This window comes from Lissotriton vulgaris, chromosome 12 (genome assembly GCF_964263255.1).
Source record: "Lissotriton vulgaris chromosome 12, aLisVul1.2, whole genome shotgun sequence".
In the NCBI taxonomy this organism is placed as follows: Eukaryota; Metazoa; Chordata; class Amphibia; order Caudata; family Salamandridae; genus Lissotriton; species Lissotriton vulgaris.
The window spans coordinates 594,909,096-594,922,452 of NC_141700.1; the positions used below are offsets into that span (position 1 = coordinate 594,909,096).

General features: G+C 42.0%; 1 protein-coding gene across 1 annotated transcript in view; it reads left to right on the forward strand.

Moving 5' to 3' along the window:
• The window catches only part of LOC147677799 (ATP-binding cassette sub-family C member 12-like), a 2,578,840-nt gene that overhangs the window by 1,457,871 nt on the left and 1,107,612 nt on the right, over positions 1–13,357 (forward strand). Inside the window, exon 20 of the mRNA XM_086945588.1 lies at positions 9,522–9,625. Within this exon, the coding sequence (XP_086801714.1) occupies positions 9,522–9,625 (104 nt within the window). The remainder of the gene's footprint in view (positions 1–9,521; positions 9,626–13,357) is intronic.

A 13,357-nucleotide genomic window follows, 5' to 3' on the forward strand; every position in this document is an offset into this window, starting at 1 on the left:
TGGTGATAACAGATAAATAAGAATTCTTCAATATTGGCACCATCTGACAAGGTACCAATGTACCTGTGAAGAATGTCTTTTGATCCTCATTGGACTGCTTGGTAGGAATAAGTTATCAGTTGCACCCCAGTGGAAGAGCCTCATAGATCATTTTGAGGTACTTCTTTCCAAAATGGCAATGTCAAGGAAAGAATGTAGTTACATAATTTCTGATGAGAGTAAACGTTTTATTTACAGGTATAACCTATTTAATAATAGCTGTAGCAAGGTAGGGGGCTATTTTTTTTTCATAAAGCACATTTTTGCTGAAGAATATTTTTTTCTAATTACATTTGAATGTTTTGAACAGACCAATGTGATCTGATTTATTCACACACATATTTTGGGGATGTTTGTAAGGCGTATACCTAATAGTTGTCAACCTAGATTTCAATAACATTGTGAATAAACAACATGACCAATGCTAAGTTTTAAAGAAGTTATATTTTGGATGTTTACTATATTTGTAGAGATCTTTTGATTCTAGAAATGGTTTTGTTTTTGTGTTAGCAAAAAGGGCTTAGATTTTAAATCTCTTTTTTGGTAGTGGTGTAATATGATTGTAAAATGTTTGTATGTATTATATGATAATTATGGATTTCATTTCCCAAACAAGATTTTATATTTTAGGTGAAATAGATGGGATAGGCCATGCATTTATTTTTCTACGGGATACATGTGCTCACAGAATGGATTAAAAGTACCATTTATATTGACTGTCTGCATTAGACTGTGGACAATGTGTTTCACTCATCGTGAGATAGCCCCACTTAGTATTTCCTTAGCAAATTTAAGCAAAATTAGAACTGAGAAAGAGGCTTAGGAAGGACCCCTACATTGAGAAGTATAAACATTGTCATTGAGTAATCAGCGGTGTGACTGATATCCACTTTACATCGATGATTTATTCTTGTAAAAGAACATGAGCTCACAGATTTTGTAATGTATGTCAAGAGTGTATTTTGCAAATAGTAGATAGTAGATAAACTCTTAAGGACAAGATTTACAAATAAATCACACAACGTAGTCTAATATGTGCAATTGCTGTGCTGCGTGAATGGGATAGTGTACAAAGAATTGGCACAGTTCTGCTTATTCCCTGATGTTGCCATGTGCCAAAACAGACACCCTCGCACCTTAGTGCAAGGGTATCTGCTTTATGATCAGCATACTTTTTGTGCAGGAAGGAGTCCCTCCAAGCACAAAAACAATGCTGAAAGGCAATCTCCTCTCATATATGTGCTGCAGAATGCAACACACATGAGAAGAGGAAAAAACTAGGAGAAATAAAACTATTTCTCCTCTGTACAACATCCCTAGGGAGGCACAGGATTTTTAGCGCACATTCATGACCACAAGTCATTGTCAATATGGATTTGCATTAATATCAATGGGTGGATGGATTGGAACACCAATGCGCCATCCATCGATTTTCTTGATGCAAATTAACACAATATAGTGCAATACTTTGCATCAGGTCTGCCTTAAAAAAAGTAATGCAAAACTGGTGCAAAGTGTTTCCAAACCTGTACCTAAGTATCGAAAATTTGCTCAGTGGATACCTAAAACCCAGCCATATGGACAAATTAAGACAGCAAATGTACACCATATCATCTCAGTGTAAAAATATTTTATCATTACAAATTCTGTCTTTGTTGGAAAGTGGGGTCTACTGTAAATTTCCGTATGTATGTGGGTATTTATAAATTTGTTTAAAATGAAATGGAAGGAGGAAAGACACTCCTGAAGAAGTTAGGAAGTAGAACTTTCAATGGTGTTAATATGTGGTGGTTGTTGAAAAATTGAGTCTTTAGCTCTTTCTAGAATTGAAGGAGGATTGAGTAATTCCAATGGTTAAAGGGATGTTGTTTTAGATCAGAACCCAAGTGCATTGACAGGAAAGGTAATTTTCCTTTTTTCTCAATTTTACATTTTTTTGTTCCCAGATTAATCATGTTCTAGCTACAGATTTGTTGGGATGCACTGGAGGCAGTTAGTTTGTCAGACAGACAAAGGTTACATTCCTGGTAGAGTCATACATAATGTATACAATTTTGAAGATAATGAAGCCTTCCAGAGACAGCCAGTGGAGGTCCATCAAGGGCATGCAGTATACCTTACAGGGAAGACAGGGTGTTGTCTACATGACTGTCGGTTAGGGTGTTACCTCCAACCAGGTGTGATAACACAATGGCCTGAATGGCACTCTGAAATGTTTCACAAGTAGGAATAATTTCTCTGGTTCAAGAATGGAAAGATGGTACAATGTGATCTTGCTTTTGTTACTTCTTTATTAATGGGAGGATATTTGGTGTTGAAGGTGATTATGAGTGAGTTCATGGACCTTGGTTGATGATTTTCCTAGAAGTTTTCAAAGAATGAGCGATTGATATTTTCTGCTCCAGTAATGTAAAAAAGGGTAATTATATACTTTATCTCTCAGCATGAAACTAGAGACATAGATGGGTGTCCTACATTGACAAAACATTTAGGGGCCTATTATGATGGAGGTCGGGAAGCCTCCAACATTTGACCTTTGGTCGGAGGCTTTCTGACCCCCATCTTTGGTTTTAATTTCAACCGGCTAATTATGTATCACCGAGTTGGAATTAAAACCGACTAGTCATTCCGGCTGTCTTCCAACGGGCTCATGGAGCCCATTGGCCAGTCTGAACCAGCTCGTGATTCGAAAGGGCAGGCCTTTCTGCCCTTGGGATTACGTTGCACGGTTTCCAGCATGGTTTGCATGCCAGCCTGCACGACATAGAAACCATGTCAGAAAGCGTATTTCAGGGGCCCCAAGCAGGGCCTCCTTGTGTGTGCGGCCTCTCGTTTGGGACCGAAGGGGCGCCTATTGTGCCCCTCTGTTTATCCCTGTACCCTGTGGCAGGCACCTTGAGCCATGGATGAACAGCACAATTTATTTCCCTATGGGAGTATGTATTACAGGCAATTTATAGCCGAAATGCATGCTCCCACAGGGAAATGTTAGAAAGTGACAAAACAGTGTTCGGTCGCATCCTACTGAGGTGGGAGGGACCGGAGGTCGGTTGGTCCCATTTACAAGACAGTGTCAAGTGGACGCAAGTCCGCTCGACATGCTAATCTCCCCCAAAGAGTTGTAATTTAATAGTGTTGGAAATGGCTCTTTTTGCAGGGTTCTCCACAAACATTTTGCTTTGTCCTTCTATTTTTTCCTGACCTGCTGTTGGTTTGAGGACTCTTGACACTTTACCACGGCTATTCATTGCTAATGTGCATATGCTCTCTCTGAAATTTGTACTATGGATTGGTGTTTCCAGGATTGGCATATATGATTTGCTGGTAAGCCCCTAGTAAAGTGACCTAAGTGTACCAGGGCCTATAAATCAAATGCTGCGATTGGACCTGCAAAAACAACAGGGTCAAGACTGATTTGCATATGGCCATGTCTGAACTGGGGTGGCTAGGTGAGCAAAATACCAATGGATTAAACCCAGATCTGTGACTGGGGGGGAATGTTTTGCCATATTCCAACATTCCGTCCATCATCTTGTGTGTTTTGCTGTTCACCCTATGTGGAAAGGGTATGCCCAGACGTGGGTCCCGTGCTCACTACGCCACTGGAGTTAAGCTATCCTGGCTGAAGAAGCTGATAGCCAGAAACCGGTCCTAGGATGCTTCATTATGGTCCAGGGAAGACAAGGTTTGGCAGTTCGGGCTGGACTGTTCCCATGAGGCACAGGGTCAAGACTGATTTGCATATGGCCATGTCTGAACTGGGGTGGCTTGCTGAGCAAAATAACGATGGATTAAACCCAGATCTGTGACTGGGGGGGGATTTTTAGCCATTGTGCAACATTCCATCCATTATCTTGTGTGTTTTGCTGTTCACCCTATGTGGGAAGGATATGCCCAGACGTGGGTCCCGTGCTCACTTCGCCACTGGAGTCAAGCTATCCTGGCTGAAGACGTACGATAGCCAGAAAACAGTCCTAGGATGCTTGATTCCGGTCCAGGGAAGACATGGCTTGGCAGTTCGGGCTGGACTGTTCCCATGAAGCACAGGGTCAAGACTGATTTGCATATGGCCATGTCTGAACTGGGGTGGCTTGGTGAGCAAAATAACGATGGATTAAACCCAGATCTGTGACTGTGGGAATGTTTTGCCATTGTGCAACATTCCGTCCATCATCTTGTGTTTTTTGCTATTGGACCTGCAGCACTGATTGTGCCACCCACATGAGTAGCTCTGTAAAGGTAACTCAGACCTGCTACTGCAGAGTCTGCTTGTAGTTTGCACCTGCTTGCTAGGCCCTAATCCTCCCTTTTCTTACATATTAGTCACCCCTAAGGTAGGCCCAAGGCACCCCGGTGCTGTGCATTTTAAAGGCTGGACGTGTACTGGTGTGTGTGTGACATGTCCTGGTAGTAAGTTACAGTGCATTTTGTGTTTCACTATGGAAAGGCTATCTGTCTCATAGGAAAGCATGTGAGTTAATTCGTAACATCTTATAAATATAACTTCCAATTCGGACCAAATAAGAAAATAAAGTTTAGTATGCCTGAACTCAGAAGCTAAATATGCTTCTTTTAGTAAACGATTTTTATATTCTGTGTTTGAAAATACCACTTTTAGAAAGTAGGTATTTTCTAGCTTAGCCATTCTGTGTGCCTCTGCTAGGATGTGTATTGACTGTCTGGCTTTGGAGAGACAGGGGCTGGGGAGAAGCTGTTGCTTCAGAGAGTCAGGGCTGTGCTGAATAGTCCTGGGCTGCATTCAGGGTAGTAGGAGGATTTTTCACTAGCATATGAATAGGCCCGGTCTACATTTAGAGTGGTGGGGTGAGATTTCCCTTGCACCTGAATTAGCCCTATCTGCCTGGGGCAATACTGTCTCTTCCTCCTGCTAGGAAGCTGGAGCAGAGAGGACCAAACTGGTTTGAACCAATCACAACCACTCTTTGCCTGAGAGGAAAAAGGAATTTGGAGTAGAACTTTAGAACTCTTTCTGAACCAAGAACACTGCCAAGAAGAAGAGCGGGAGAAGCTGTGAGGGACTACCACTTTGCTGCGTGCTTTGCTGTGTTGTCCTGCAGTGGCTGCTTCTGTCTTAGGTAGTGAAAGGACTGCACTTAACATTCTGCAACTTCCTTTATGTGAGTTTCTCCTAGGTCTTGAGGAAGAGCTTGCTCCCTGTTCAAGAAGTCTCAGGAACAGCAAAGACTTCAAATTCATCTGTAACCAACACTGGTGACTGTGGGTTTTGTGCTACAACAGAAGAAAAAGCAACCCAACGCCATCAACGATGCTGCTGCCAAACTCCGTGTCCTGAGGGTACTGAAGAGGGCACCACTACACTTTGGTCTCACCGATGACGCCACCTGATGCCACCACCGAGCTGCTGCTTGCACAACAAACTGTAGGCACCGCACTCCACACTGCCTTGCTTCACGCCGCCGCCCTAGTATCACCAACAGCATTGCTCCACACTGACATTGATGTGGCTGCTTGCACAGTGGTTCAACAGCACCGCTCATCCATTACTCAAAGCACAGTCCTCATTCCGCACCGCAGCCTTGGCCTAATAATGCCTTCATCAATGACTCCAGTTCATCAACCAAAGACAGTGCTTCAGCAACGACGACAACACTGGCTGCACCATGACCTGCTAGAACCGCTACCAGCACCACATCACTTTGCACTGCAGCCCAGGTCTCACCGCTGGATGATTGTCAGCGAGCCGCTGCCTGCACCCCGACCTGAAGGCACTGCACGCCGCACCACTGCACTTTGCACCACAGTCCTGATGCCAGTGCTCCCGACTTCAACCGCGAGGAGTTCGATCTGCAACACGTGTGACTTCAAGGACCCAAAGGCTCCTGCACTGACCTCCAGAACCGAGGCCTGCAGGCGCCGGCTCTTCCAGATCATCGAGAGGTTGCTAACACCCTGCATTTCTAAAGGTACTGTTTTGCGAGTCTTCCTGACACCGCGTTCAGCCAGAACTGTTTGGATTTGTTGTTCATGACGCAATGATAGCCCCAGACTTCAAGGAACTCTATTTCAAGACTATTTTTGATTAAGAAAGATTTATGAGTACTGTATGGTGGATTTTTATTGTTTTTGGTCTTGTTTTAGATATATGGTGTGGTGTCCTTTTGTGGTTCTTTCTCTGTATTACAGGTGGTTATGTGCAAGTGCTTTAAACACTTCCTCTAAGATAAGCCTGACTGTTCGTGAAAAGCTACCAAGGGGGTGAGCTGGTGTTATTTTAGGAGTGTAACTTCCTATCCTGACTAAAAGGAAGGGTCCCTACTTAGACAAAGGTGCAAATCCTTGTCAACTACATACCTCCATTTCTAACAAATAACTAGCAACCTAATTTCAGAATGAGAGGTTTCATATCTATATCAGAGACACTTCAAATTCAACTTGGACTCGCATGAAGGAACTAGAATTAGGGAGGCATATTATTTATAAGTATGTTTTATGAAGAGAGAGTTACATTGACAAAGACACTGTGACTTAATCTATGGTTATACTTTGAATTATGAGACCACAAAATGTTATTATCTTTCACTGGTATCAAAGAATAAGGTTCCCAAAAACGTAAAACATGGTGGCTTCGTGGATGAACAGAAAATGTTTAACCAAACTGCAAACATAAAAAAAAAATGTTTTAAGGGAACATCACAGAATGTCATAAACCTCTGTTTTCCATCACAGCATCCTGGAAGTTACATCTTATGTGTACTAGTGTGCCCAAGGTAATCACCTTGTTTTATCTAAAAGGGGAGGCCTTTGATGCTGTATTGTAGTCCGGTTTTGCTAGACCTTGCAAGTAGGAATAGCTGCAAATCCCATTCTGTCATATAAATATCTAGTTGGCTCCACATTTGTGGGGCAAAATGTATGGGCAACCACTGTAAAGCATGTACAGATTTAAGATGACAAGGGACTTATGCAAACTTCAGAAATGTTAACTTCAATCCAGGACATGTACCATGCAGAAGACAATGTTTAGTGTCTTCCTACAACTGCACAGGTTTGGTTGGACTACTACAAGAGGCTCAACAGTGTATGGACTTCACTAAAATAGAGTACAAATCACATCTGTCTTACTGGTCTCTTTCACTGAGGAGTGGAGCTAGGTTAGACATAGATGTACATGTGTGGTATGCTTTCCAGTCAATGCAAATTCTCAGGAGACATGTTAGAAAATGAATGATTATCAGGACTAGACTAGTAGGTCTCTTAAATGCCCTGCACAGTTTGTATATCAGCTTTGTTTAGTGTCAAAATAAGTTTATTCTTTTAACAACTAGTACTTGCCTTATCACTAACATGTTGAGGGGTATCCAACTACATATTTATTTATTTGTATTTATTTGTTAAATGTGTAAGGCATGGCAGCTACCCAAAAAAGGGTTTCCCTGAGCCACAGCAGGCCAAAGGGTGTATAGCAGCTTTATGAGATTACTGGTTAAAAAGCCAGGTTTTCAAAGATTTGCAAAAAATTGCGTAAACTGTTTCATTACGGAGGGCTAAAGGCAGAGAGTTCCATAGTGAGGGACCAAGGTAGGTGAATGATCTCCCTCCCATCCAAGATAGTTTGATTCTAGGTACAGAGAAATTCCCTTGAGTGGAGGAGCGAAGACAGTGGGTAGGCAAATAGGGGCTAGCTAGAGATTGTAAGTACTGAGGAGCTGTGCCTATTTTGATTTTGAACATAAACCTCAGGGCTTTGAACTTGATGCGGTTCTCAAACCTGAGCCAATGCAAGTCCCGTAGAAGGTTAGAGATGAAGGTAGCTCTTGGAACCCTACTAAGTAATCTTGCAGCAGAGTTTTGCACCATCTTCAGCCTGTAAGTCACTGCCTTGTTGGATCCAAGATAGAGAACATTTCCGTAGTCCAGTCTTGAGGTGATAAGAGTTTGGACTACAGTTCTCTGGGTGGAATCAGGTAATATCCATATGATCTTTTTGAGCCACTTCAAAATTGTAAAACAGGTGGCGATTACCTTGACTGCTTGATGGGGAATAGTAAGTGAGTCATCGATGGTTACTCCTAAATTGCGGATTTGACTGGAGGGACTGGTAAGTGATCCCATCTCACAGGGCCATTGAAGTGGGCCCCAGAGATCTTTGTTTTTGCCAAGGATCACAACCTCAGTTTTCTCCCCGTTTAGTTTTATATGATTAGTATTCATCCACAATGCAATTTTCCTTAGGCCTAGGAGAAGAGGTGATGGTCTGTCCATACTTTCCATGAAAAGAGAGAAGATGATTTGGGAATCGTCTGCATAGGAGAACAGGGTCAGCCCAACGTCTTCGGCAATTTCAGCTAAGGGTTTTATATATAAGTTAAAGAGTAGTGGGCTAAGGATGGAGCCCTGAGGCACCCCATAGGGGGAGGGATGGATGTTGGAAATGGCTATTGTGGAGAAGATTTGGAAAGTACGGTTAGCCAGGAAAGAGACGAGCCATTGTAGGGCAGAGCCGCAAATACCTAAGGATCTCAGCGTGTTGATTAGTATGGTTTGAGATACCATATCAAATGTTGCGCTCAGCTCTAGTACAATAAGGGCAACTGTATCTCCTGCATCCAGATGGTGGCGTAGCCTTTTTGTAACCCCCAAAAGTGTTGTTTCCGTGGAAAAACCTGCTCTGAAACCAAATTGTGATGGATGGAGGATGTTGTTGGTTTCGACAACTTTAGAGAGCTGGGAGTGGATGTGTTTCTCCAAAACTTTTGAAAAGGCCGGCAACAAGGAGATAGGGTAAATCGGGGTCGGCATTGGACTTTTTTATTAGAGGGGTCACCATTGCGTGCTTCCAGTCAGGTGGAACTGTAGCTTCAAATAGGGAAGCAATTATAAGTTTCTCAATTGCATCAAACATGGTGTGTCCAGGTTGTATGAGGGAGTATAAAGCACTTTGTCCTGGTCACAGAGGGTATAGTCCACTGTGTGTGATGTTAAATACTGGTTGAGGGGATTTGGCAGGTAGCAAAGGAGGGGGGTTATCAAATTGTGTGCTGACAATATCCAAATAGATTTTCTCAACTTTCAACTTTCTTTTCATACCATGTATGAAGTGGGTTGATTCTCCAGCTTTTCCCACATACATCTTTCCCCACTGAAACAGTCATTGTCCTTGGATTGGACAAAGATAATATAGGGCTGCTCTGGCAAGTAGACATATTTACTTTAAATGGTTTGTTTGAACAAAAGTAAACATTTATTTTTCATCTGAAATGTAGTTAAACGCCAAGATTGATGTCACTATTTTGATTGTATTAAAATTATTATAATTATGATTATTGTTTATTATTGTGCAGTGTTTCTCTTTAAATCTTACTTCAGCCTAGTCATCATTATGAATCTCTATCTATTGGTAGCAAAATAAAAGGAATGTATACAAATATTTTAAAACAATGGGCTGCTAGCTCAGGCATAAAAGTTCCAATTTGCTACTAACACATATATTTATTTTATAGGATACACAGTGACAGTCTTAGTTACCCTATTTTCCATGCTTCTGAGTGGCATCTATGCCTTCAGCAATTGGTGGATAAGCTATTGGATAGACCAGGGTGCAGGGGTAAGTTTGAACATTTAAATTGTGGCATTTTATTTTCATTTTATGCAAAATCTAATAAAAGACTATAAGCATTAATTGAGTGAATGATGGAGAGCCTAAGAATGTTGAGGAAAACCTTTCCTAGTTTTAGTATTAAATAGATGAAAAATATAAAACTGGACTACCTATTGTTCTGAACATTGTCTTATCAAATGTTGAGCATGGGTCATAGAAGCTAGTAAAATCGTTTTATGATGGTAAATAGATTTCCTTGAGATATATATATATATATGTGTGCGTGTGTGTGTATTCCATCAGAAAATTACGCGTCTTTTGACCCCCACAGGGTCTTAATCATATGCAAAATGGAGGGTTTGTTGTTCTGAGCTTTTTAAAATGCTAGAGTCATCAACAGCAAAATAGGACTTAAGTGCAAAACACTGTTTTTAAATAACATCCATCACTCAATTTCTTATCTTTTATCAGTTTTCAACGCTCAGGATCAAGCAGCTCTTTTAATAAACATTACTCTCATATAATCCATTGCAAATGCATTTTTAAAAGGCAATGCTCAAGTTCGCTGTAACAGAGAAGGGTCATGCAGCACCCCTCTTTGAGCCAACATTGCTTGGGGACCACCATACCCCACGGCTGGCTCCGTGAGTGTCCAAAGGTACCCACCCGGGACATTGCAGTTTGCTATAGCTTGGGGGAAGCACCGCTCCGACCAAGCCATTGCAAACTCTGCTCCTCTTTCAACAAGCAAGAGCATTAAAAATGCTCTCACTTGTTGAAAGCAGAGGTGTGATGCTTTTAGACAGAGGGAGCTGCATGTTTGCAGCTCTCTCTGTCCACAAGCAATGCAGGCTCCCACAGGATGTGGGAAGCCAGTAGGGACCACAGGCCTTCAGGCTCCCCCATTGTCCATAACATGAGTGACTGGGTGCTCTGGGCACCCAGTAGTGTGGCCAGGTCCCAGGGAATGTCATCCCCAGGGCCAAAATCAACCCTATTCCTTGTTTTACAATAAAACAAATAAAAAGATTAAGGCAGGATCCAGGGATTGGGTCCCCAGGACAGTAACCGGCCCTGGGAGGGGGGCTGTGCAACCCCCTTTGCCATTCTAACAATGCCTGGCCCCGGGCGATGGGGTCCCCCTGCCTTTATACTTAAAAAAACGAAAACGCTACCGTTAAGATTAAACTACCCCTCCTATTATCTTCAGTAAGTCCAACTCTGCATGATTGCTGAGAGGTCTTCATGGACCATCCCCTTTCTCTACCACTCTGTAAACACACCTCCTTGCACACTACTAGTTGGGGGATGAAGTCCCCTTGTCTGCAAAGGATCCTTGGGAGCAAACATCCCCTTCGGGAACCGCCAGTTAGTTCCACACAGTGGGATTGTGAAGAGATCTTTAGAGGACATGCCCCCTTTGTCCAACCCTCCAAAAATATGTCTCCTGGTGCTAACGGTTGGAGAATAAAGTCTTCTTGGATGCTAAGGGACCTCGGGCCCAGGAGCCCTCCTGATACTTCCTGTAAGTCCTACAAAGCCAAATTCCTGAGACCTGGTCAGAGGCCCGCCCACTTTCTTCACCACTCTGCAAACGTCATTACTACTTAAAAATCCATAGAAATTCACAGAAAAAAACAAAGGTTACAAGGATATTATAGTCAGGAAATGGAATTAAAAAAGGTTACAGGGATTTTATAGTTAGGCTCAGATTTCCCCGTACAAAACCAGAGAAATTCAGAAGTTGTAGTTACTTGAGCTAACTATAACTTACATCCCTTAATCCACTGCTTATGAACTCACATACACATCACGCATGACATGGTCAGTGGCATCACTGATGACATCTCAAATGACATAATTGAGGGAGTGTAAGTGTTTTAAGAGTTTATGGGTGTGAAACATATATAGTAACCTATTACAAAAGTTAAATTAGTAAACTAGGTGCACTACAACTGAGTGATACTACTTCTAACATATGTTATGTGAGTGGCTGATTTTGTATGAGCAAATTCTGAGCCTAACTATAATGTCCCTGACCTTTGTTTTTTTCACGAAGTATTTGTATATTTTTACATTCTCCAAAGTACGCTGCACACAATAATTCTAGTTATTGCTTATTTTATTTAAATTACAACCCTGCTGGCTTTGTTCATGGTCAGTGAGCCCTCTTTAATTTCTACTTTTTATCTCCTATCTGCCATAATGTGGCATTATGGGATTTGTAGTTTATAAAACAATTTATACTTTATACATATTTACAAGAAAATATTTACAAGCGGATGTATAGCGGGCATTTTGTTCAATTACAAAGCATGAGTGTTATTCACTTTACTACACTTTATCGATCTGTAACATAATTCATGAATCTTTACATTTTATATTTCTCAATTCATTTCCGGGACTAGTACCCTTGAGATATAGCTGATGTTATCTCATTTCTAATTTTCATTTATAAACGTGCAGTTTTTTTAGTTTAAACATATATATAGAGGAAGAGAAGCTGACTTGAATATTTGACGCTCTGCCTATGGAGCGTACGGAGGACCCTCTCACAAAAAGTGGACACGGATACATGGGAAAACTTGTTGAATGTATTCAGGGCACTGAACTAAAGCTGTGACCCGCCTTGAATACTTACCTGGTTCCATAAAACTGCTGGAGGACGGCGGACCTAGACAACTAGGTGAGACCTGGACAGTTTGTTTTGTGTCTCCCACTTTGGAAGCCAGGAAGTTCAAGGCAATGAGAGAATGGAGGTAGTGAGAGCAAAAATCGAAAAAACGCTGCGACTTCCTGAAAGCACCGGACTGTTTGACATGCTGCATTGTGGGACTGGTAGTCCCCGTAATTAGCGCGAGCAATCAGAACCGGAGGCGGGGCTCCAAAACCACCAGGAGGGAGCCCATAAAACGAAAGACACTGTGAAGCACGCATTATTGGACATCTGATGAAGGCGAATGCCGAAACTAGTTGTGCTTAAATCCAATAAACAAGCCCCTACGAAATTTGCTGTGTCCTTCGCTTTCTTTGACCGTTTGGGAGGAGAAGCTGACTTGGATATTTGACACTCTGCCTATGGAGCGTACGGAGGACCCTCTCACAAAAAGTGGACACAGATACATGGGAAACCTTGTTGAATGTATTCAGGGCACTGAACTAAAGCTGTGACCCGCCTCGAATACTTACCTGGTTCCATAAAGCTGCTGGAGGACGGCGGACCTAGACAACTAGGTGAGACCTGGACAGTTTGTTTTGTGTCTCCCACTTTGGAAGCCAGGAAGTTCAAGGCAATGAGAGAATGGAGGTAGTGAGAGCAAAAATCAAAAACACGCTGCGGCTTCCTAAAAGCAAAGGACTATTTGACATGCTGCATTGTGGGACTGGTAGTCCCCTCAATTAGCGCGAGCAATCAGAACCGGAGGTGGGGCTCCAAAACCACCAGGAGGGAGCCCATAAAAGGAAAGACACTGTGAAGCACGCATTATTGGACATCTGATGAAGGCGAATGCCGAAACTAGTTGCGCTTAAATCCAATAAACAAGCCCCTACGAAATCCGCTGTGTCCTTCGCTTTCTTTGACCGTTTGGGAGGAGAAGCTGACTTGGATATATATATATATATATATATATATATATATATATATATATATATATATATATATATATATATATATATATATATATATATATATATATTCAATGAAAAAACCATTGGTTTTAGGCCATATATAGTTAG